Source organism: Pseudonaja textilis, chromosome 1 (assembly GCF_049901715.1).
Source record: "Pseudonaja textilis isolate UNSWEBS1 chromosome 1, rPseTex1.2, whole genome shotgun sequence".
Classification (NCBI taxonomy): domain Eukaryota; kingdom Metazoa; phylum Chordata; class Lepidosauria; order Squamata; family Elapidae; genus Pseudonaja; species Pseudonaja textilis.
Window position 1 is genome coordinate 269,563,357 of NC_141990.1, and position 24,759 is coordinate 269,588,115.

General features: G+C 39.7%; 2 protein-coding genes across 3 annotated transcripts in view; one reads left to right on the top strand and one right to left on the bottom strand.

Moving 5' to 3' along the window:
* Positions 1 to 1,862: 1,862 nt before the first annotated feature.
* On the bottom strand, positions 1,863 to 6,558 carry LOC113442124 (uncharacterized). The gene is made up of 2 exons (XM_026709478.2): positions 5,879 to 6,558; positions 1,863 to 2,765 (listed from the first exon to the last, which is right to left on the bottom strand). The coding sequence occupies exons 1-2, from the start codon at positions 6,327 to 6,329 to the stop codon at positions 2,116 to 2,118; spliced, it is 1,101 nt and encodes a 366-aa protein (XP_026565263.2). The 5' UTR covers positions 6,330 to 6,558; the 3' UTR covers positions 1,863 to 2,115.
* Positions 6,559 to 7,065: 507 nt separating this feature from the next.
* The window catches only part of CDAN1 (codanin 1), a 41,563-nt gene continuing 23,869 nt past the window's right edge, over positions 7,066 to 24,759 (top strand). For both annotated transcript variants that reach the window (XR_015741029.1, XM_026709490.2), the window contains exons 1-8: positions 7,066 to 7,198; positions 11,519 to 12,213; positions 14,885 to 15,097; positions 15,830 to 16,023; positions 18,121 to 18,240; positions 18,810 to 18,888; positions 19,393 to 19,513; positions 19,974 to 20,083. Coding sequence is in view for 1 of the 2 variants with exons in the window: in XM_026709490.2 (XP_026565275.1) it covers positions 7,106 to 7,198; positions 11,519 to 12,213; positions 14,885 to 15,097; positions 15,830 to 16,023; positions 18,121 to 18,240; positions 18,810 to 18,888; positions 19,393 to 19,513; positions 19,974 to 20,083 (1,625 nt within the window). In the remaining variant the exon portion in view is untranslated. The remainder of the gene's footprint in view (positions 7,199 to 11,518; positions 12,214 to 14,884; positions 15,098 to 15,829; positions 16,024 to 18,120; positions 18,241 to 18,809; positions 18,889 to 19,392; positions 19,514 to 19,973; positions 20,084 to 24,759) is intronic.

Here is a 24,759-nt window from a genome sequence, read left to right on the forward strand (position 1 = left end):
CACCCAGCTTATTAGTATCTATAAGGCAGCCTACCCTACACTGCCTTACAAATGTTTACCATACTATTTAAGATTTAACATCTTCTTTACTTTTATGGAGGTCCCCCAATATAATTCATATTGAAATAAAGTGCTTTGTGCAAAGACCTCTATAAAGACTTTTATAATATACTGCTTTTTACCCAGACTTCAGTATATTAGAGCACAAGCACAAAGACTAGTGTGGAATGGAACAACTTATATGCAGTAGAGCCTTGAAAAGATATTATTTTTAGTTTAGTACTTTAAAATGAAACTGTCAAATTTGAATATTTTCAAGGTAAAACATAAGCGTATAGAATATATCCTTCTTGGAGTGATGCACTTTTAAAAAAAAAATTCTCTGCTGTAACAGGACTATCAGGATATCAAGACCCTTTTTTAAACTAAAAAAATGCTTATATGAATCAGGTACACTAAATGGTTTACATCTTAGAACTATTGAAATTTGTTTTAATGGAGGTTATTTTTAAAACTACTCCTCCACTTCACACACAAGCAAGGCTGATACCTTATACCAGGGGTGTCAAATTGGTGGCCTTGGGATGGGCGTGTCACACTCAGGCCATGCCCACCCCAGCTCTGCAAAAAAATGTTGTGAAACGTGATGGCAATGTGATGCCGTGAGTCTGACACCCATGCCTTATACACAGCTTGTTGACTAACCACTATGGTAAGTGCAAAAAACATAAAGCACCTTGGATGCACAATTATCATCTTCCCTAGTGAAACTGATCAGGATCATGGGGTAATAGTCCTCAGCTGACACCACCATTTGTTTGTAGCTACAACGGTAGTGAAAAAAAGCAACTTACAACCTGTCCTCTCACTGATGACTATTGCACCATCTTCATGGTCACATAATTAAAATCTGGCACTTGGCACGTAGTTGCAGTGTCCCAGGGTGATGTGATTGTCATTTGCGAACTTTCCAGCGTCTGACAAATGAATATAAGTAACTGCTTAATGGCCACATTATTCAGTGATTTGTTTAATTCTGCAGTGATTTGCATAACTGTGGCAAAAAAGATTGAGAAATCAGGTGCAACTTACTTAACCACCATCTTGCTTAGCAGTGAAAATTTTGGTCCAACTTGCGCTCATAAGTTGAAGATTATCTGTATTGCAGGTGATTTGGACTGCCTTAACTTAAGAAAGGCTATTGAGCCCTGGATAAGCATATCTAAAATATTATATTTCAAAACTTATAGAGTGTTTACAGCATGGTGAATCAAACATATTCCTACATGGACTTTTTCCCCCTAGAAAATAATTCTCCAAAATACTCTTGAGCCTTTTTTTGGTGGGGGAACATTTTTCCTTTTATTATACAACAAAAGGCAACCTTCCCATTACTGCATATTTTATGCGAAGTGTTTTGATGGGGAAGTTGTATTCTGAACAGTGAGGCATGAGCAATAATGGAGGAATAATCAGGAAAAACTAGCAAGCACGTTGCTGGTGCTTTAGTACCTCAATTCATTTCTGGTGCTAGAACAGATAAGATCCGTATTATATCTTATGGGGGCAGTACTACGCATCATTTAAAATAAGTTTTTTTTAACCAATTCACCATTTGGATCATTAAAAAAAGATGTCTTATACGACATGTTTAGACCAGAAAAAATAAAGTTGCTGCTATCTCTTCATTCTTCTTTCGTTTTAAACTCAACATTAGACATAGCAAGATGTCAGGGTTTATTCCCTCTAAGTAAGTTGATATATGAGACATCAGCCAGGTAAATCCTAGTCACTCTTACTTGGAGGTTAACCAGACCAGGTACAGCAGGACCTATTTCTGAGTAAACATGTACCTACAGAACTGAGCTTTAAAATTTTCCTTTATTTAATATTAAATATTGCTATATTGCCCCTCACAGTCAGTTGAATCAATTTGTAGCTAGTGTTGTTCCTCTTATGATACAGGCTTTCTGCACACGGGAATATTGGAGATCTCATACATTTAGCATTATCAGAAACAAACAGCCGGAGAAATCTGCTAGCCATGATGCAGTGCCGGAGCAGGGTACAGAATAGCTATTCAAATGTCACAGTTGCTTTACATGTATTCAAGTCTTACACATCTGCAAAACAGAAATAGTAACAGCCATTTGAATGCTCCTTCTTAATAGGTCTGTGTGGAGGCCGAGGAAATTCTGAAGGGCCTGGTTCTTGTGACATAGAGCTGGAGCTGCAGCTGCTGCTTCTGCTGCTACTCCCAGCCACTGGTACCCTAACTCTGTCCTCGACTAAAGGGGACCCAGGACTCAGGTATCCTGCGGTGGTCTGGGTAGTGACAGTAGCAAAGGTAGTTGGACCAGCATTGTTTTTCACATAGACATTTTTTATAGCAACTAACGTATGTGTCATGACACTGAGGCTGTTGTTGAGATCTTGCATTCCTTGGTGTAGCAACCGAAGATTATGATTGATGCTATCAAACCCAGACTGAATGATATGCAGTTGATTCTGTTGGATCTGTAAGAGATCGTCTTCTGTAACTTCATTAGAGTCTGTCTGGGGTTGAGTTTTCGTTTTGGCTTTTACTTTTCCACAAGGGCCTCCATTCGATATCCCCAAAAAAGGGAGCTGTTCCTGGCTAGGAGGAACAACTGCCATATCTTCTGAGCTTTCTTCTGGTTCCACTACTTTCACCACTATTTCTTCTTTTAGGTTTATTTTCTCCACACACGATTGTTGGGATGGTCCAGGATCATCTGTAAATCCTAAAAGTAAAGGCATAAAATGTTAAATCTCTTTATTAATGGAATTCTTGACTATTAAGCCTGGATGTGACCAACAGATAAAAAGTGACTACAATCATTCTGAAATGATGTAGTTTTCACTGGATATCTTTACTTACAACTGTAGTTCTAGTTTCAACTGGCAACATATTAATGAAAAGATCAACTGTAAATTGAATAGTGGCACAGAGAACGCTATTTTTAAAACAACACAATTTAACTGACAAGAGTACAGGGAAAAAACAAAAGTAAATATACTATATTATACAAAATACCTACTTGTGTTATTTACTGTACTTCCAAGAAATGAGAAAATGTTATGAGAAGAGCACTTCAAAGTGTTTATATCTTAAAATGCATAAAAATGTTGTTTACGGTTTTTTGTTTATGCATACAAGATGAAAAATTTCTACATTATTGAAAAGGTTTTTTATATCTTAAAATGCAAATATTTATTTTATTTTTAAAAGCTAATTAAATTTTAAAACTAATATGATGGTTTTAACATTGTGCATTAAAAACTAGGCTCAAAATTTCCTCCCTTTAAAATAATATTGTACAAAACTATGCAATTTTCCTACCTACAGAGTATTATGCCAAAGCTGTAAAGTGGTACAGAATTAAAGTCAGGCTAGAAACCAGGGAACTGTGAGTTCAAGTTCTGCCTTAGGTACAAAGCCAGCTGGGTCACACTCACTCTTAACCCCGGGCAGCAATACAATCCATTTTTGAAATCCTGCCAAGAAAATTGGAAGGACTTGTTCCAGGTGGTTGCCAGAACTCAAACACTGACTGGAGGGCACTGTTTTTTTTTTTAATCAATGATTATGCAAAAAGATGCTGCATTAAGACAGAATGTAGATTTTGATGTACTGTGCTTCTATAAACCACCTACTCTAATTGTGCCAGAAGTGACACCATATTATGTATGAATGTGTCTATTACGTGTTGTGGGAAAGTGTTTTTAAACACAGCATTGTTGCAGAACAACACAGAATATGATGCATGCAACCAAATGTTATTCTCTGTGGAATAATACGAAGTACTGCATATCTCATTCAACATATCTCACTGATTGCTCCATTGATTAAATCTTGCAGGGTTATTAATAGCTCATAAGCAGTACATTGAAAAGTAGAGCAAAGATGCACTGCCACCCCCATTTCTAATTTAAAATATGAAGCCCCATTTTTGGGGGAAACATAGTCTGGAATGCATCCTTAGATATTCCAGATCAATGCACGTAGCCCTCAACTTACAACCATTTGTTTAGTGACTGTCCAAGGTTACAACAGCATTGAAAAAAGTGACTTATGACTGTTTTTCACACTTACCATGTTGCAGCATCCTTCATGGTCATGTGATCAAAATTTGGATGCTTGGCAACTGGCATGTACTTATGATGGTTGCAATGTCCCAGGGTTATGTTATCACATCTTGTGAACTTCTGACAAGCAAACTCAATGCGGAAGCCAGATTCATTACTAACTTAACAACTGCAGTGATTTACTTAATAACTGTGGCAAGGACGGTTGTAAAATGGGGCAAAACTCATTTAACAACTGTCTTGCTTAGCAATGGAAATTTTGTACTCAATTGTGGCTTTAAGTTGAGGACTACCTGTACAATTGATGTTCAGTGTAAGAAAAGATTTCAGACCGCAGATTTAAAAAAAAATAGAAGTGGAGTCTAGTGCAGAAGAAACATTCTTACAAACTAAAGAAACTCCACTTAAAAGTTTGATTTAGCTGAATGATACTCATTATCCTTTTATAAAAAATATCTATTCTGAATTAATTTCAACTCTTATACATTTCACTGATACAATTTTCTTGGGGTGGGAGAGACATGTAGAGTCTTGGTACTAGTCATAAATAATGGGGAGTCAAAAATCCTTAAGTTTATCCACTGCAAATCATCTAAAATCATACCAAGAGACGCTGAACTCTGTTCCAACCTAGCAATACTTCCTGAAAGGAAAGGATATTGGCAACTGTCTTTGAAACTTTTCATTCTAAGCCTATACAAGCAGGAATCTTCCAGTTTCTAATATTCTAACAATTGGCTCTGCAATTTATTCTGCACCTGTCCATTCAAAATTTTAGCTGAGTTTGAATTCCACAATCTATCTAAAGCAGTGGTTCCCAACCTTTTTTTCACCCCGCACCCCTAAAGAAATTTCACTCAAAACTCGCACCCCCTTAAATTTAGACTTTAGGAACTACTGAACACGTTAACTATATGGTAGGATTGAATCTTTTCAGCTATGTATGTGACGGCCACTAAATAACGATACTTAACTCTAAAATGAAAACAAAGTTAATCCATTGCATAATAAATAAAAATGCCAACATAGAGCCAATATCCTATTTTTTACCTGGACTTTTCTCGCACCCCCTGGAATATCGTCTCGCACCCCCCAGGGGGTGCGAGCACCCCAGGTTGGGAACCCCTGATCTAAAGTTTCAATGTGTACTAAGAATATATTTCTGCTGCAGTAAGTGAGAAATGTAAGCTATCCCATCTTTACTTTCTATTACTTTCTAGTTCATTTTAGAGAACTCAGCAGTAAAAACCAACCAACCAATAGATCATTCCAGGCTGTTTCATCTTCAGGTATTGCATGGAAAGTCGAACTACCTTGGAAAGAGCTCCCATCAATCAAATTGAATTGGCAGGAGGCACTTTTTGCATTCGGATACTCCTAATGTTCCTATCTATTTAAGGAATATTTACAGCATCAGCTTGGAAGCAATTCTTCAACCCAAAGGACCCCATTTCCAAGATGTTCTTGACCCACACGCAACTTTAGCCGCAAACATTCAACGCAACGCCAACTGCTGCAGTGATGGGAGTTAGTTCTTATCCAAACGGCATCCAGCAGCTTTTCTTCCGGGCGTATCAAGAAGAGAAACTGCGGGCGGCACCAATACTTAAAAGGGATGGCCAAGAGCCCTTCACGGTTCTCCTCCACGGCGGGGGAAAAAAAGCCCCGAATTAACGGGGGACGATTGTTGCCCGCTAAGGCGGTGGGGGAGAAAGGCAACCCCGCCGGACAAGGGAAGAGGCTGCGGTCCGGCGCTTTTGCAACTCACCCAGATCCGACACGGAGGAGGCTTTGGGCAGGTCCAGGGTGTCGATGCCCCCGACGATGGGCACAGGCTCGTTGGGGGCAGGCAGCCCCGAGGTATAGGATCGGAGGTGGTCGGGCGGCGAGGCGTCCTCGTTGCCCATCAGGAGGCCGAACGAGGCCGGGTGGGGGGCAACCCCGCCGGCGCCGTGGGTGACGCGGCAGAGTTTGCTCCGATCGCGGCGCTTCAGGTCCCGCCAGCGCTTTTTGAGGTCCTCCACTTCGCGAGGGCAAGCGGCCACCGGGTTCACTTTGTGCCGGATGAGCTCCCAGACTTTGCGCTTCTGACCCGGGGAGGCCCGGCCAGGCCCGGCCGCGAACAGCACCTGCTCGTGTTTCAACACTTGCTCGATCAGCACCTCCGTCTCCGCTTCGTTGAAATTGGCCTTGCGCCGCTTGGGCGAGTCTTCCGCCATCCTAAACCGCCAGCTGGAGGGTGGGGGTGGGAGAGGGGGCTGCTGCTGCTGCTCCCAGAATCCGCAATGGGGAAGAGGCCGCCCGCTTTTTATCGCGCCGCCGCCCCCGCCGCACCACCGGCTCTAGGCCAAACCCCGGGCCTCGCTCGGAAAGCAAATACCGCGCATGAGAGGAAAAGACGCGCAAACCCCCGGCGCAGGCGCCCCGCTTGTTGACATGGAAAGGGAGGGGGTGGGTGAGGCAACCCTGCTGCCGCGGACCTCCTTTGAGCCCGCCCCGCCGTGAGCTCCAACCAACCCACAACTTCCAAAGCTTCGGCGCCTCCCAATGGGGATGTTTGCCGGGAAATGGCTTCGACTCCTCCACTCGTCCGTGCATTTCATTGCCCGCCCCTTTGCCCGGAGCCGGAGGGTTCTGGCCACGTCCCATCGTGCCTCTCAGCTTCAGGAGCCCGCGCGCTCTTTTTTTTTTTTTGCTCCCCTGAGAGTTACGATCCCGCCTTTCCGGAGAGGGGGGGGGCGGCGCCCTCTCAACCCAGCGCCTCCAGCGTCCCATCCGTCTCTTCCCCCCTCCCGCGCGCTCTCCTCACGTGCTGAGCAGTAACCCGGAGTTAGAAGGGAAAACAGTCCCCGCCCCTTCTCCCTCCCTCCCTCCCTCCCTCTCCTTCTGCCTCGCTGCTGCTCAGGGCGGCTTCGGGGGCTGCAGCGAGGTGCGTTTTGCGCGCCTACCCCGAAAGGCTGCAGAAGCGGCGCCTCTAGTTTCTAGGCGGTGGGGGATGGCGGCTGCTTTGGAGCTGCTCTTGCGGGACGAGGTGGCAGCCGGCGCGGTGGTGCGGTGGCTGAAGTCGAGCCAGAGCTGCGCCGAAGAGGTAAAACGCGCAACCCGTTTTGGCGAGAGCGACGCTTCTTGAAGTTAGCCCTCCGTGGGGCGGGAAGTTGGCGGGGGTGGGGCGGTGAAGTTTCCTCTTCGCCTTCAAAAACCCCGAAAAAGGAAGGCGGGAAAAAAGCAGGAATAGTCGCCTCGCGTTGCCTGTTAGGTGCTCCTCCTGCGCGGCCCTGGAGGTTACGGAGCAGGGCGCCTCTGGGGCCTCCATGATTGTGTGCGAATCCGGTCTTTATGTTGGGGACCGCGTAATCCTGACTCCGAGATCCCCTGCACGCCTTCCCGCAATTTCCCTGACCTGTACATGCTTGCAGGTCAGGCTTGGCCCGAGGGTCAGTGTCTTTGCAACCCATTCCTTGGGGGAGGGTACATTTCCCCCTTGAAATAAGGCTGGGAAAAGTCAGAGGAAACTTATTCCCAAGCAGATGCACCCAGACTTCCAGATGTCATGAAAACCATATTTCATATGCGTCTACTGTCTTTTGTGCATGTGGGAATGAGTTCTTCACCAAAAAAAAAAAGTTTTGCCTGTAGCCTGGCAAATCAAAACAATCCAGGGATTACCTGAAAGGAAGAAAGCAGTGGCATTGTCTTCTCCTGTACTGAGTCAAGTAACATTGTATCCAAAGCCAATCAAGTTACTTTGGCACCTGCAGCAGACAAAAAAAAAGTGATAACAACTGTTGTATGTGAACTAGCAGAAGCAGTCACATCAGTCTAGCTTAGCAGGAGCCAGTCTTAAATATAATCTAGGAATTACTGATCAAGGATCAGTTTTAATATGCTATCTAAGTCATCAGGAGATGGCCTAGGGCCCACAAGCACAATTCTCCTTAGGTATGAAAATTTATTAAGTGAACTGTAGAATCCCTGAACTAAGCATAAAGAAGTTTTCTTTGTACCAGTTCACTCTTTAGGCTAGAGCATTAATGTTGGACATGTGTACTTGGTCTCTACACACACACACACACACATGCAATGTATGTGTCTTGCTTGGTCAATTTAAAGCAACATTACAGCCTAACTGCAAAAGTGTTTCCTATAACCAGTGAATAAATCAGTGTTCAGCAACTCCCAGTAATTGGAAAGCAAATTATATTGCCTTTATAAGCAGCTGTTTGAACTAATATTTTATTGTCCTTTTATTACACTGGTTATTGTGTCGGATATTTAAAAAAGGCTCTCTTGTGATTACAGTAATTAAATAGTGCATTGCTGATTAAAGCATTCTTGGTGTCATTCGAAAGATTGCCTATATGTTCAGTGCCTTTGTATTTTGGGTAGTGCATGGGAACTAATAAGATTTTTAATGCCATTTGTTGGTCTAGAGATGCTTAAGAAGTGCCAGTTAATTTTTTAATTTTAATTATTAAAGCTCCTATTGTTAAAACTAACAATAAAGCAACTTAAAGGAAGTAGAAATAAAACCCAGATACACAAAATAAAGTCTGTAGGGACTGGACATCTTTTCTCTATGCTCAAAAGACTCTCTGCTCCAAATTAAAAAAATGTTTAAGAAACAAATAGGAAACTTGCATGTTGCAAAGCAAAACTAAAATCCTCTAGAACGATATTTATTTGCAGCAATGGATGCCAGAGGCTCTAGCTTCCTTTCTAATAAGGAATGAAATAGCAAAGGACCAGCCTGTGCTGCCTCTAGCTGTCAAAATGGGGTGCAGGAATGCCCCCCCCCCGCACCACACTTTGGCCTGCAGGGTGCTGCAGGAGGCCATCTAGGCCGAAGATGGGGCATGGAGGGATCTCACATGCCCCCGCACACTGTTTTGGTCAGGGTGCTACAGGAGGCACCTGTCCCTTCTCTCCCCCCACCCCCCGGCCAATGGAGAACTACAATGCTGATCCAGCCCTCGAAGAAATCCAGTTTGACATCCTGGAGTAGATAATGTAAAAAAAACAACAACTGCTTAGTAAATTCTGATACAAAAATAGGGGAAGAAGGAATGTGGGTTGAAAAGCCATCATAGTTTGCTATTATGTTTAATAATGCACAAACTGATTTGAATATAATTCAATATATAAAATATAATTGTCGTTACTTGAAATGCAAAACAGATTGTTCCTAGAAGACTTGATTTAATAGTCTGAGAACTTTTTTAGACTGCTCTTAATTTGTTTTAATGCTGTTCAAAGGCAAAAGCTCATGGTCCATAGTGCAAAACATTTCTACACTACTATATATTATTATATAATCATGTTGTCATTTCCAAGGGAAATTATGGTCCTGCAATTTCTAGCTTCCTAGGCTTTTGAGAGAGCATGACACTTAATTTTTCCAAATGTACAAAGACTTATGAAACCAGGGTAAATGTAAATATAATCCAGGGTTCATAAATGTTTGGTTTCCTTGATATATGCGTGGATAAATTTTAGTTTTCAGCAACTGAATAGTAATGCTTTGAAGTTGAAGTCCCTCTTCTGAGCATGCATCATAAAAATAGTACTAAATGTAATACATTTTCTAAATAAATAGAAGTAATTTAGAGTACTTTCTGAAAAAAAAAATTGCTTTTAGAAGACAACTTTCCTTCTGGGAGCATTTAATTAGACTCCTGGGGAGAAAGCCTGCAAATAAGGAGTATTAGCGTTGCACAAGATGTTGCTCAGTAATTCCTACCCTGTTATTTATTTAGACTGCAGTTTGCCTTGCAGGATCAAGGTATTTATTATTTATTTATTTATTTATTGGTAGTTATGAGTTCTGCTAGAAAATTGATTCAGAGGGGTTTTATCCAGTTTTTCCCCCTTAGGGGGAGAGTATTTCTGAATGTAATTATGCTCTGAGCATCCATGTCAATAAAAAGGAATAAAGGTAAATGTCATTGATTTTTTCCCTCTTTCACTCCCAGAACTAGGACTTCTGTTAAGACTAGCCATCTTTCTACAATATATTAAAGAAATACACGGGAAAGTACATTTTGAGAGAAATTGACTAACATTAAAACCACCTCCATTGCACCAGTTTCTTCATGATTTAGAATTGCGGTCCCCAACCTTTCCAGCTTTGTGGACCCATGCTGGTGGTTGTGGGATGGGAGGGCATGGGTTTTTTGCACATGAGCCACTTGCACAAATGCAGCTTTGCATACGCCCCTGCTCGCCCGCCCCTTGCGTGGCCCATTTCCCAACATGCAACAGGCAGTATCAGACCTCAGACCTGGAGCTGGGGACCCCTGATTTAGAAGTGTTCTGTGGATATAAGGAGCCATTCTGTCTAAACAGTTAGATTCTGGATTAAGCCCATTGGTCACAAAGTATTAAGTTGGAATTCTTCATAATTGTAATCAGCAAGTATATAACTGTCTTTCTGCTCCTGCTTAGCCCCTCCTGCAGATGGAAGTGGCTAAAATTACCAGTGATTTACCATGAGAGGGAATGCCCTTAGCATTTTGCCCAAATCATTGTTCCTATGTCCTCTGTAACAAGAGAACTTCTGTAGCTAAGATTTAGGTACATGGGGTGAATTGAAAGAGCAAGAAACTAACGTCCAGGTCAAAAACCTAATGCTTAGTTTTCATTCTGGTTAGTTTAATGAAAGTGTAATAAAATTTAAACATTTTCATATATAAAGCTTAAATTATCCAGAAAAGAAGACAGATGTATTTGCAAAGGAAATAAGTATTCTGATTATGCAAGATTTAATAATACTGGTAGAAACAGCCAAAACAAGCTTCTATTGAATCTTTCCTAGGGCATTTTTATGTATTAGAATGTATCTTGGACAGTTAGTAATATTCATCAGCTTGCAATCTTCTGTTGAAAAGTCTGATATAAATTGTGATACTTATTGTTTTGTTGACTTCCACACATTTCTATTTCTTTAGAGTAGAAAATAATATTGCTATAGTAATGAAGGGAAAAAATAAAATCTTGATTCTCACATTCATTAAAAAGAGAAAAATCGGTGGAAATCACTGTGATAAACAAATATTTTATATAAATATCTGAGCATATACAGGATGGTGCCTTTCCAAGTTGTCAGCTGAATGCCAAAATTAAAAAAAATTGTATATTGATAGAACAATATGCAATCACATGTTGTTGCCATGTTAATTTGGCAAACAATTGATATGAGAAATTATTTAATAAATTATGATAAGACTCTGATTTCTCATTTTAGATTACCTGAGGGATTTGATTTTGAAATGGTTTCATTTTGCTTTATATACTTATAACAGAAATTCATAACTCAGCTCGTTCTTGTAAAAATGCATGAAGTCATGCATGTCTGAAGTAAAATTCAAATTAAAATAAATCAGTTAATGTTTACTATGATTTGTTTGTACAGGACACGCCAATTCACCCCAAACTTGTTGCCCTTAAGTTGCTTCAAAAAGACTTTGTTCCTTTTCTGTTGAACTACATCAGGGAACAGACTAGTCAGATATTAACCCATGGACCATCTACTCCTGCTAAAATTCCAAATTCCAAGATCTTGAGAAATTCTAGTAACTATAGGAACCAAAGGACTGGATCTGAAAAAAAGTTCCATACTAGTAGCTGTCGAGGAAAACTTTTCTTTGATATAGTTCCTCCTAGCTTGCAGTCTCCAAATACCAGTATTTCTGCTTCAGAATTACATGGATCTTCTGTTGTTAATGGGTCAAGTGAACTGAATTCCAGTAATGATCTTTTAAAAGTGGATCTCAGCACTAGCTCAAGTGTGGGTTCCAGCCCTGTTTTTTCTCGCGGTGAGAGACGATTTGCTCAGAAAACAAACTTGGGAAGTTTTCTTGTTGCTGCCCCAATAAGGCGAAGCAGGAGAAAAGGAAGCAATTGTACAAGTGGTTCTGGTCGGCCAATGGGACATGATGTAGGAAGAAACACAAATGATGAAGTGAAAAGTGAAAGTTCCCCATTCTCTTCATTGAGACAGAAGAAACCGAGTGAAATGAATCTTGTTTCCAATTGTTCACCATCTGACCAGCTTAACTTACATGATTTGGAGGAGTTTCCACCCATGAGTGTTACTGGAAAAATAAAGTAAGTCTCAGTTCTCAAATCTCCTTGGTAATTCTGATGAAAAGGAAATGTCTTGCTTCTGGGATGGCAAGATAACTTTTAGAGAAATGCAGGAATTGAAGCAAAGTTTTGTCCAATGTGATGTACTATAGCAGGGGTGTCAACTCAAGGCTCGTGAGCTGGATCTAGCCTGTGTGGTGCTTAGATCTGGCCCATGGGGCCACCCTGGAAGGACCAGCCTGTGGTTGTGTTGAGGTAATTCCCCATTAGGAGAATGAGCGCATACAGGGAGACGTATTTGAGAGTAGTGTTGGAATAATACACACACAGCACACAGATACACTGTACAGTAAATGTAGGTTTTTACTTTCAGAAACGTTAAGCAAAGTTCAAAACAAGCAGTCCAAAGTCATTCACAGGTAAATCCATCAGTTTTCAGTCTAGGGATAATTCAGTAACACAGTCCAGTATCAAAAACAGTTCAGTATCAGACTTACATCAAATCCATGAATAGCAGTCAATTAGGAAAAATGGAGGAACGGCAGTACTCTCCAACAGAAGGAAAACAGACTCACTGAGACTTCTGAGACTAAGACTAAGACAACCCAGGTTTCTGGCTCCATCTTATGGCCGTTTGAGAAACCACACCAAATTACAGTTTTGCATTTTCTTAAAGATACAGTATTAAAATGTCTATCCTGGTTTATATATTTCCAACCCAAATAGCTATTAGGTGACTTACATTCCTAACACGGTCCCTCTGCCAGTGAAAACTTAGCTTGGGATGGCCGTGTGTTTTCTGCCACGCTGGCCTCCTGCACCCCTCTGCCAATGAAAGCAGCTTGGGGAGAATCATGCACAGCCCTCCTGGGCACCATTTTCGGCCACAACAGCCTCCTGCAGCCCTCTGCCAGTGAAAACGGAGCTCGGGAGGCTGTGAAGAGGGAAGGAAAAAGAAGAAAAGGAAGGAAGGAGATTATAATGAGGAGGAGAGAGGATCTCAGGGAAGTTCTGCCTTAGCACAAGGCCACCAGAGGTGCCCCCGACATGAGTGAAGCCGAGTTGGCCACGCTCACTGCTCCCCTCAGCCACCTCTGAGATCAAACAACCCTGATGTGGCCTTCAATGAAATCGAGTTTGACACCCCTGTACTACAGGATCCAGGGTTCTCCTCTGTTATTTAATGTCTATATGAATACTGTATGTTGATGCCACTCAAATATATGTACAGGTACTCCTTGACTTATAGCCAGTCATTTAGTGACCGTTTGAACTTACCGTGGCACAAAAAAATTTTTTCAGACTTGCAACTTTGCAGCATACTCATGGTCACATGATCAAAATTTGGGTGCTTCCAACTGGTGTTCATTTATGACAGATGCACTGTTCCAGGGTCATGTGATCACCATTTTTAAACTTCCCAATCAGCTTATTACAAGCAGAGTCAATGTGGGAACCCATATTCACTTAATGACCATATGATTCACTTAGCAATTTCAGTGATTTGCTTAACAACTCTGGCAAAAAAGATTGTTCTGTTGATTATCTAGTTTCAGTGCCCTTACAAATGCTAAGGCTTTAAATGGCCTTCTTCTTCTCTACAACTTTGCTTCAGGTGAGTGTGTTTAATAGATGCTCATTTTAATAGCTAAAGCCAAAATATTGAACAGATGCCTGTGATATTACACGGAATATGATTATATCCTTTTATGTAAAATCTATTCAATTAGCAAAATTATTTCTTGATAAATATACATGTTTGGTAGAATAATCATATAGAACAATGTTATTCAACCTTGGGAATTTTAAGATGTGTGGACCTCAGTTCTCAGTATTCCCCAGCAAGCCAGGATGACTGGGAATTGAAGTCTACACATCTTGACATTCCCAAGTTGAGAAACACTGGTATTAGAGGTTAGGGCATGAGTTACTTTGGGTTTGCGGACTCTCGGGCTTGTCATGGAAAAATATTGAAGGGAAAAGTGCTGACTACATTGAGCTTTTGGAAAGTAATGCATTAATTTATTGAAAAATAAATACATTAAATTTATTAAAGTATTTTGCCAGTTGCCAGTAGATGGCTGCAAAATATCATAGATTTGGATTATCTGGATGTAGAAGGAAACTTTCAAGGGACTACAGAAATTTCTACTATGAAATCTTACTCTGCTTTGGTTTTTTTTATATTGTAGAAAAAAAGATGAGTAAGGAAGAATGCAATTAAACTATAAAAAAACATGCTATTGAAAAAAATGGATACCGAAACCAACATTTTTCTCCCCCAAAGTTCTAGAATCCTATTGCATCTACCATAATGCAATAAAGTTGCATTATGGTAGATTTGCAATAGATAAAAAGTATTTCTTCATATGATCACAAACAAAAACAGTGGAAATTGCTACTATGATATGTAGCAAACATATTCATTAAGGATATATTCTATTTCCAATATCTGAAGCTGTACAGGATATTTATTCGTTTGTTTCTTCAGAGTGGAGAAAAAGAAAAAAGAAAAAGAGTGGAGAAAAAGAATGCTACATCTTATTTACATATTTCTCAAAAGATTATTAGTCACTTACTAGTCACTAGGAAACAATATTGTATGATTGGAACCTTGGCTTAAACTATCTTCTTTTGTCTTAAATATTGAAAGGTTTACTGTCTCTTGAACTAACTTTTTCTTTGGTTTTAGCAAAACCACACCATCAAGAAGAATAAATCCTACTCCTGTGAGTACTGAGAGAACGCTGTCCAAACCCAAAATATGCTTCACTTCTACACCTGTTGGCAACTCTCAAGTTCAGTCTGGAGCAAGTTCTGAGAACGTGACTGATTCTCTGGAAAAGAATTTAACTTCTATTACAGGAAGCCTTCAGGAAGAAAGAGAGATGTTGAAGAAAGAAAGGTAATAGAATTAGTGATCTGGTGCCCAAAGGGAGAGAGAGAGGTACACTATGGGCTGACAGTGTGATTTCAGGCATTTCTTAATGGAATGGGACAACTCGCTGCAGCCTACTCGTCACAGCCAACTCACTGCGAGACAACTTGTGATGGTCAACTCACTACAGGACAACTCGCTGCATGACAATTCAACAATTCAATTATTTAAAATAATTTGTGTCATTCACGTTTGATTTTGTCCCTCCTTTGGAAACCTTTCTTTAATGATTCTATTCCACTTTTGTTTGATATTAGTGTAACTCTTGTTCTGTGGTGAGTTTTTCCCTGGTGAGGTGGCCGCACTGAATTAGCTGTGGTGAGTGGCTGCGGGGAGTTGTGGTATACCCATTTCTTAAAGAAGTCGAACATCTTACATATGTTTAAAATGACTTCTTCATTGCATTTAACAGAAATTTGAATTACAAGATCTGAATATTCTCCTTGGTGTTTTTTTAAATTCATAAGTAATTGGGTTTATTTTCAGATTTGGTCCATGTTATTATATAAACGTGCTGTTGTTACAAATACAGTAGGAAACAGCACTAAAAAGTATTAAGATAAGTTTCTTAAAGACTTTGCATTTTTTAATCTTCTGGATAAATATCTGAAATAATCCAGCAGATGCAGTCGAGAAGGTAATGTTTTAGTATTTTTATGATTGGTAATTCTGTGGCTGTTTGCTCTTTTTGTATTACAGATCTAAATTATTGCATCACACGCCTTCCTCTTTAAGTTTATCTCTGGATTCTGGCACACCCACCAAATCTAATGTTGGTTGGAATGTATATCTCCAAACTGAAAACCAGTCAGTAGCCTCAGCTGATGTCAACAAAGTGACTTACAGAAAACAGCTAGAACACCTAGCTGAGCTTTATTCCATTTGCATAGCAGGTAGCAAAATTGAAACTGATTAACACTTGGGATTTCTATTAATTTGGGAGAGGAGCAAGAATGATGATGTTTTGGATAGACATTCATCAGAGATGAAATTTCAAATGAATCTTGCTTTGAAAAAACAGTAACTGATAAAAGTACAATCCAGTTCTTACACCAAACTTTTATATGTTTTGTGTGCCATCCTGTTAATGATAACTCATTACATACTCAAAAAGCTGAGAAATTGAATTCTGAACAACTTAGATTTTTAAAATTAATTCACACAAATTATATACATTGACTGTCATTACTACAGGCAGGGCTTGACTTATTTATTATTTATTTATTAAATTTATTTGCTGCCTAACTCGCTCCTGCGACTCTTGAGTAGTTTATGGCCAACTGTTTGATGTTATGATGGTGCTGAATGAATGGTGGTTATGACTAATCTTTGAAGTTCTGGCCTTGCAATGCCACCTTTGCACCCTTATAGCACTTTCCCTGAGCCTTGCTGCATCTCCTCTGCTGCTCACGCTATCCAATCTTCCCTTGCCGTACCTCCCTTGCCACTAGGGCACCCCTGAAGATCCTCCTGAAGCCATGCTTCCCTCGCCTTCCCACGCAACCTGCCCAAGCCTTGTCATAGTTCCTCCGTGCCCCCATGCACCGCTTGAGCTTACCCACTACCCAACAACCAGCCCAAGCTTCACTGCACTCATGCTGCGCCACTCAAACCCCCAGTGCACCTGTGCATGCCCTGTGCAAGCAAGTCAGCAGGAAGTAAACGGCTGCTGCCTGGTGGGGAGATTTTGAATGTGAGAAGCCAGCAGGAAGTCGCAAGGAGAACCTCATCTAATGACCACTGCATTATAGTTAACGACAGTAATTGGGTTTGCTGTCGTAATTTGAGGACTACCCGTAATAAATTGTGGTTTATGAACAACAGTGGCTAAGCCAAAACTAAACCAATTACATTTTTCCCATGTTCTGTGTTCTGGAATATTATATTCAGCCATGGTATGGTTGGAATCTTAGCATATTCTGTGACATTTTGGTCTCTTAGTTATGGTTTAGCATTATACAAAACAGGGTGTTTGTGTAATTGTCATTCTGTTTGACTGGGAAAGATAGTTTGCTCAATGAAAATGAAAAATTCTGATCAATCCAAGCCATGAATTAATCCTATCAAGCCTGAATTATTACAAAAGACTATAATGCAGGGAAACTATTCTTTTAATGGCTGTGTTCTCTTGAGACTAGGCTCTTGGGTGAAGTGTCCAGCTGGAGCTGAAGGTGGATAGTCCTTTTCTCTTCAAGATACTTCCTTTTCTCCTTTTCCACTTTCTTATGCAGAGAGCAGCTTCTGAAACTGTTATAGGTTACCAGCCATTTGCATTAGGCAAGTGCAAGTCCTTGATACTTTGGTGTAAAATAATGTAAATAAATAAACAAACATTTTTCCCCTGAAAGTCAAACCAGTCTGTTTTAAAGCAGTTTTTAAAATTGGGTTAAACCAATAAACCCTAGCATCTAACTTTAAATTTATTTTTAGTTACAGATACCAATGTCTTAAAGGGCATTATATGTTGCTTCTTTTTATAATTAGAAAGTTTTTTTTTTAATCTAAACCCAGGTTGATATGATTGTACTTTTCTTTAAAATACAGGTAGTCCTCGACTTACAACAGTTCATTGAGTGACCAAAGTTACAACAGCACTGAAAAAGTGACATATGACCAGTCTTTACATTTACGACCTTTGCAGCATCCCCATGGTCACGTGATTAAGATAAGGATGTTAGGCAACTGGTTCATATTTATGATGGTTGCTGTGTCCTGTGATTCCCCTTTTGCAATCTTCGGACAAGCAAAGTCAATGGGGAAGCCAGGTTCACTTAACAACCGTGTTGCTAACTTAAGAACAGCAATGATTCACTTAACAACTGTGGCAAGAAAAGTTGTAAAATGGGGCAAAACCCACTTAACAAATGTTTCACTTAGCAACCTAAACTTTGGACTCAATTGTGTTCGTAAGAAGAGGACTATCTGTATTGAACACCAGAGGGAACCTTTTGGATGACTGCTGTTCTTGTTTACTTTTCTTTTTTTTGCAGAAAACCTCGTGCCAAATATCTTCTCAGAGCTTTTCTTTGTATTGCAGCTGCTAACAGCAAAGGGAACTTCCTTTGCAGAAGATAGGGAGAGTGACATGGGATTTATGGAACAGAATACAGGTCAGACATGATATAAGAATCCTTGGATGTCATACATGATATGTATATTATAGCATATACGATAGAAAACAACGTTAGAAGGATTCTACTAAACAAAATAGATTTTGGAAAAGTTTCATTTAAGTGGACTGAGAAATTTATTTTTAGCTTAAATATTACTCATTATGAAGGTGCAGAAGTATAGCTTCTCACTGTATCTAAAAAACTGAGAAGTTATGATTTAGGTCTTACTAGGCATGCTGTGTGGCAAGGCAGCTTTCAACTATGGTTTAACATGCATTGTTTGAAAATCATTAACCATAGCTTCCCCATACATATATAATAGGAAGCCATGTTTAACATCTAGATTTCTGGCTTATTTTCTCATTCGGGTAACAAGAATATTTAAAATAAAAATTCCGAGCAGTGGATGCTACTTATTGAGAAGAGCTTTATAGCAGTTATTCTTTCCTAGGTGTTCAAGGTAAATGGCAGTCCTGGAAGTGGTGTCTTTGTTCTTGACCAGCTTAAATTCTGAATTCAGCCTGAATGAGTTCCTTCAAGTGCTTTTTTTCCTATTTTGTTTACAGATTTGATTGAGAGGCAGCACTTTCACAGTATACACAACTGTGTTTACTTTGCTGTGCAAGTTTTGGATTATCAGTTTGAGTAAGTGCAATGATTTAGCTGCTTTCATAAGAAAGCAGATACTTCCATACCTGGTATTTCTTTCAAACTGTTCATTCATAGGTTGCATAACTTGCCTATTATTTTGATTATTTTTTAACATAAATTTATCCCTTTATATCACACAACTCTGGGCAATGTACAAGGGGCATAACAGCAATCTTGGCATATAAAGAACCCATAAAGAACCCCATGGCATATAAAGAACCCAATAAAAACCGTCCAGAAGAGAGAAAAGATGGCTATTGTTCTTTCTCCCTTGGCATCAAAGCCCCATTTGGAAAGAAAGATTTTCTGAAGATTCCTACGGTAAATCTTGGGCAGGATGTTGCTCCCAGCATAGTTCCGGTTATTGGATGACAGAGCTCAGAATGCAGACTGTCAGTAGAGGATATGAAGAGTAGCAATATAGTGGAATTCATCCTCGTTGAATTTCAATACAATATTACAATGTGCTTTTCTTTTTGATTGCTGTTTTCTTGGCAGAATTGTTTCTCATTTAGAGAAAGGGACGCTGAAGCTTCTTGCTGAGAATGACAGAATTGCATCTTTTTCCCTTGGCTTGCATGAGAGGCTAATGGCAGCCTATGAAAACACAACAGCAAAGGTAATATGAGGCAAATATCAGAAGGGCTTTGCAAAACTGTTCAGAAATTACTTCTCGGAGAGAAAAAAATATTGCTTCTTCAGTTGGTAGTACCTGTTTTGTTTATTTTCTTGAAATAATTTTGTGCATAGAGCTTTTTCAAGGGTACACACGAATCTTCCTCTGCCCTGTAAATGGCAGTTACAATTAAATCAAGAATAAGGGAATACGATTATTAGAATTACAGTATAGTATAGAATAAGAGCAGCCCGTGAAATAACAAAAGCAGGTTAGGGTGCTTAAAATTGGTCATTTGATTGCACTGCTACAAGTTTACAAATTTATGTTTTATCAATGAATCTAAGGCATAGTAAATAAAACAGATTGCAATTTCAATTTTAAGGCTAGATTCTGCATACTTTGCTTAGAAGTGTATATTGAAATGGAGAACTGCTTACTTATCATTATATGCAATTAACAGGTTTCTGTCTGGTTGCCTTCATATGTGCAGTCAGTTTCTTTTCAACCAGAAACTGACAATCGATCTAACTTTTCCAGTGATAAGGCATTTCATATATTCAAGAAGCAAAGGTAAGAACTCTTAGTTTTCCTTCATCAAATGCTGCAATAATAATAAACTTAATTAAAGAAATAATTAACAAGTTGTTTTAATTGCTAAATTTGAACATATGAACATATTGTTTACAAGAGAATCACTTCCAAATCAATATTCTTAGTTCATTTGAATATTTTGGTGTTTTAATAATAGTAGACAAAACTGTTATTTACAAAACAAGAGTAGGGCCCTGTATTACTCCTTCTCTCCTTCTTCCATACATCTTGTAATTGTCTCTATTGCCACAGCAGCTCCTGTGTTTCATCATTATATTATAAGGCCATCTTTGAAAAAGGTTGCAAAATGTGCATAGGCAGCGGTCCTCAACTTTTGTGGCTTGGTAGCCCGGCTGGGGGAGGGAAAGAGGAACTGGACTGTGCGAGTGGTGGGTTGGTGCCTGCGTGCATGTGTGCGCATGTACAGCTTCACTCATATAAGACAGAAGAGAAGACTTTGGGGCCCGGTTTCGTGTTCCTTCAGGCTTTTCCACACCAAAAGCTTTTGCAAAGAAATGGAAGGCCTGAAGCGGCACGAGATCACTTCCCTGAAGCCTTTTGCCCATTTGAACTTTTGGAGCAGAGAAGAAAAGCCTTTGGGGGCGTGGCCTTGTGCCGAGGCTGCCCGATGCTACAAAATCAGACCGGGTGTCCTGCCAGGCAGCCTCAGGGTGCGCTTGTCCCACTCAGCCTCTGGTCTCATTGCTCCGCTTTTGGAGCATCGGGAGCATGCAACAAAGAAGAGAAGCCTTTGGGGTGCTGCTCATGCAGGTGGAGCTGCATAAATACATCAGGCTACCTCTTGCGTGGCCCGGTTCTGAATAGGCTATGTCCCAGTAATTGGCCATGGTCCGGGAGTTGGGGACCCCTGTGCTTTGGGATAATAGTGTTTACTGACCCAGCAAATCAACTCTTCTAGGTCCAGCCAGATCCAGTATTGACAGGATCCCTAATTGAACCCTTCTAAACCTCTTGGTATAACCGCAAGCCAAGTTGGTTCCCTTTTCTATAAGCAAATTGTGAATGAGTTCCACTTAAATTTGGCATTAAAAAGAGAAAAACTGCATTCTTCTTAGAGATAAAACAAGACCCGAGAACTGACATTTAATAGTTATTCAGTTCTTAATTTTCCCTTTTGTATAACAGATTATGAAATATGACATTGTTTATTCCCAACTACTAAGGTAATTGCTGTCTATGGTTCAGTAAATCCTACTCTTCTCCCATAGGCTGAATAAACGTAAGATATTTAACAAGAAAATCAAGTACTTGGAAAGGATGTATTCCTTTGAAAATCTCTCAGCCTAGAATCATAACAGGATAACAGCCAAGGATTCCCACTACAATACCAACCCCAAACAGAAAGAAGAATATTTTTATTTCGAGTGCTCTTAATATTTAAGTTAATTATGAGATCTATTTTAGCAGCACATCTCTTAAAGCCACAACTTGGCTTTCTGCACAGCTTCTACTTCCTAGGGCAGGGGTGTCAAACTCATGTCACAGCGTTGTCACGTGGCATATCGCGACTTTCCCCGTTTTGCTAAACCAGGCGTGGGCATGGCCAGTGCGTGATGCATCTGGCCCGTAGGCTGCGAGTTTGACTGCTCTGTCCTAGGGTTTCAGTCTCACCAGGATGGAAAGTTGATTTCATAGTTGCTCCCCTGCTGTTTTCGGATGTCATCTAGGAACAGATCTCATCATGTCAAACCCTCCAATCAGACCACAAACATCGCTCTTATCCTTATGCTTTTGCAAAAGGGACCTGCTAAAGATGTAGCCACCTTTGGTGGCACTTAACCCCAACAAGAATAGCAAGAATGTTCAAGAATAAATCTGAAAAATATTGGAAATGTCATCAGATACCGGGTTCATATTACCATATGTGGTGGATGTGTGCAAAAGCTAAAAGATATTGGACTAAAATCCACACATAGTTGGAAAAAATGACAAAGAAACACATAGACTTGAAACCAGAGATGTTTTTATTGGGAATCTTACCTGAATTATACAGTAGGGAATTGAAATATTTGATTGTAAATGTATTAACAGCGGCTAAGATTGTATTTGCTAAAAATTGGAAAAATGAGAAAATACCAATGCAGGAGGAAGTTATTAAGAAAATAATGGAATGTGCTGAAATGAGTAAATTGACATTAGAAATTAAAGAACAAGAAGACAAACAATTTTATAAGATTTGGTATCTATTTTATCAATGGTTAGAAAATAAAATATGGTAATGAAATATGTAGAATTTTACAGTATAAGGAGAATAGAATTATATAGAATATACTATAAAGATGTAATTACTGGATGGATTTAGGATGATAATATGAATTGTTATAATATGAATCAATTTAAAAATATGGAATATCTCGCATAACATGAAGGAATAAGAGTATAGTCAAATGAATGATTAACAATAATAATAATGTATTCAGAAATATTTGATTGATAATATGAGAATATATACAAACAATTGTAAGTGAGGACTATAGAGAAAATGCACAAAAAATTTGTAACCAACCGAGACACTGTATGTACGTAATTGGAAGATGGCTTTATGTTTTTGTTTTGTTTGTGTATGTGTGTCTAAAAAAAAAATTAAACAAAAAAAAGATGTAGGCACCTTTGGTTTTACCCCTCTTAGATTGCTATCATTCATTTTAACCAAACGTAAACGTGCCCTTCTCAGGGGCAGCCATTAGGTGGATGCTAAATGTTTCCAAGGCAGACTTTTCTCGTTTGGTTCAAGGGTAGCATTCAGCGAGACCTCTTCACAAGAATAGTACAATTAGTCAAGTTTTTGGTGACCAATTGTTCATGATTAATTTTCGCATGTTCTTCTTTTGTTGTACTTGTGTTTTGGTCTGTGACCGCAAATAAATTATTATTATTATAAAGCATGGACTCAAATTTTAGAAAAAGGGAGTAGGGGATATTTTGCTGCTAAAAAACTTGCTTTGTTCTGTTGTCATTTATTTTTTATTTATAAAATTTCTACCCATTTTTAATATCAAAACCATCCACTTCTTATTTGATTGCCTGATTATCCTGTGTGGTGGACTGGCAATTGAAAAATGATGGGAGACGCAGGGAAGACGTCTGAGCAACTGCCAGCCTCGAGAGCCCTCGGGTAGCAGTATTTATTAAGAAAATGCAAATACAAAATCAAAACAATGACTTCAACATTAGCTCAGCAACATTATCTAGCTAGGCCTCAGCGAAGGTGATAAAGTTCCCGTGAGAAAGCAGGGCACCAAAGGTCTCATGGGAATGGCTCGGATAGGTACTGTGAACTCCCACGCAGATTCCTGGTCTCTGAGCTTAGCAGACCATAACAGGATCAAACTCTCATCATAAAGACACTACTGCCCTCATGAGGAGCGTTTGTGATACCCCCAGATCTTACAAAGCTGTACAAGAACTTGCAGAATATGATGGATATATTACCACATTCCCTCCTTTTTATTTATTCAAAGATAGGGGGTGTTTCAGTGGCAAAATACACAGTTCCCTCGCAAACTTGGTTTCGTACACTTAAGGCTGAGGCACACATTTGAAATAGATTAGGAATACATTGAATACAGCAACATAACATAATAAGTGTAATAACAATTATTACAACTAATTGAAGCAATAAACGTAACCATGAGCTGTCAGGAAGCCAATCCCATAGCAAAGCCCAAAATGACTTATTGAAGCCATCTTTCCCTGCTTCGTGTTCAGCTATGCGGTCTTCCATATCATGAACAGTTCTTGTAATGTTAGGCTCATAATTATGTATAAAAAACACAACAATGTAAATGAATTAAAGCACAAACTCCTAACATTATATCTAAAGCATAAAGTAACTTGGCGAATTTCAGACACTTCTTCATTTAACATCTTAATATTCTCAACAGTATCATAAAACATAGCAACAGTAAAATTATTTAAAATATGAATATCTCTATAGTTCATAGCTATTCCAAAAGGTGGGTACATGCATACAAAGCTAACAATTAGTTACATTTAAACTCTTTGCTGCAATCCGAACGTCCTTGATGTAGGAATTTTCCTTCCATAAATTATCACCAAGGTCTCTAGTTTCTGAGATAATAGCAGCTCTCCGCCTCCGTATTAGAGTCCGTGGAGGCATAAGACGAATGGAAAAAGAAGTTGTGTAAAGTAACTTAGGCAACTCCAATTGACACCAATATTGTCCATAGTCTGAAACAGAAACATTAAACAGGATCAGAGTTGTAGCACAGGCTGAAGATGTAATATCCTTATCAGGTCCCGAGTAAAGAATGTCTTGACCCTTATGCCAGGACCAATATGCTGGAAAAATCAAAAGATGCCGCTGTTTGCAGATTAATTTAGTCCGATTCCCCAAAGGAACCTGCTGCATACAAGTTGATAACCTCGGATAAGCAGTCATCTTTTCCCAGCTTTCACAGCGCCACGCCTGGACTGCCGGCATCAAGAGAATCAGGAACCACGGAAACGCCATCCTGAGAATCAGGAACCTCAGGAACGGAATCAGGAACCACAGGAACGCCATCCTGAGAATCAGGAACATCCCTCACTGGCACCTGCGAAGGCGCTTGTGAATGATCAGGCCGGATACATCGACCAGGAACCCAACGAATTTGACCAAGATGTTCGACTGC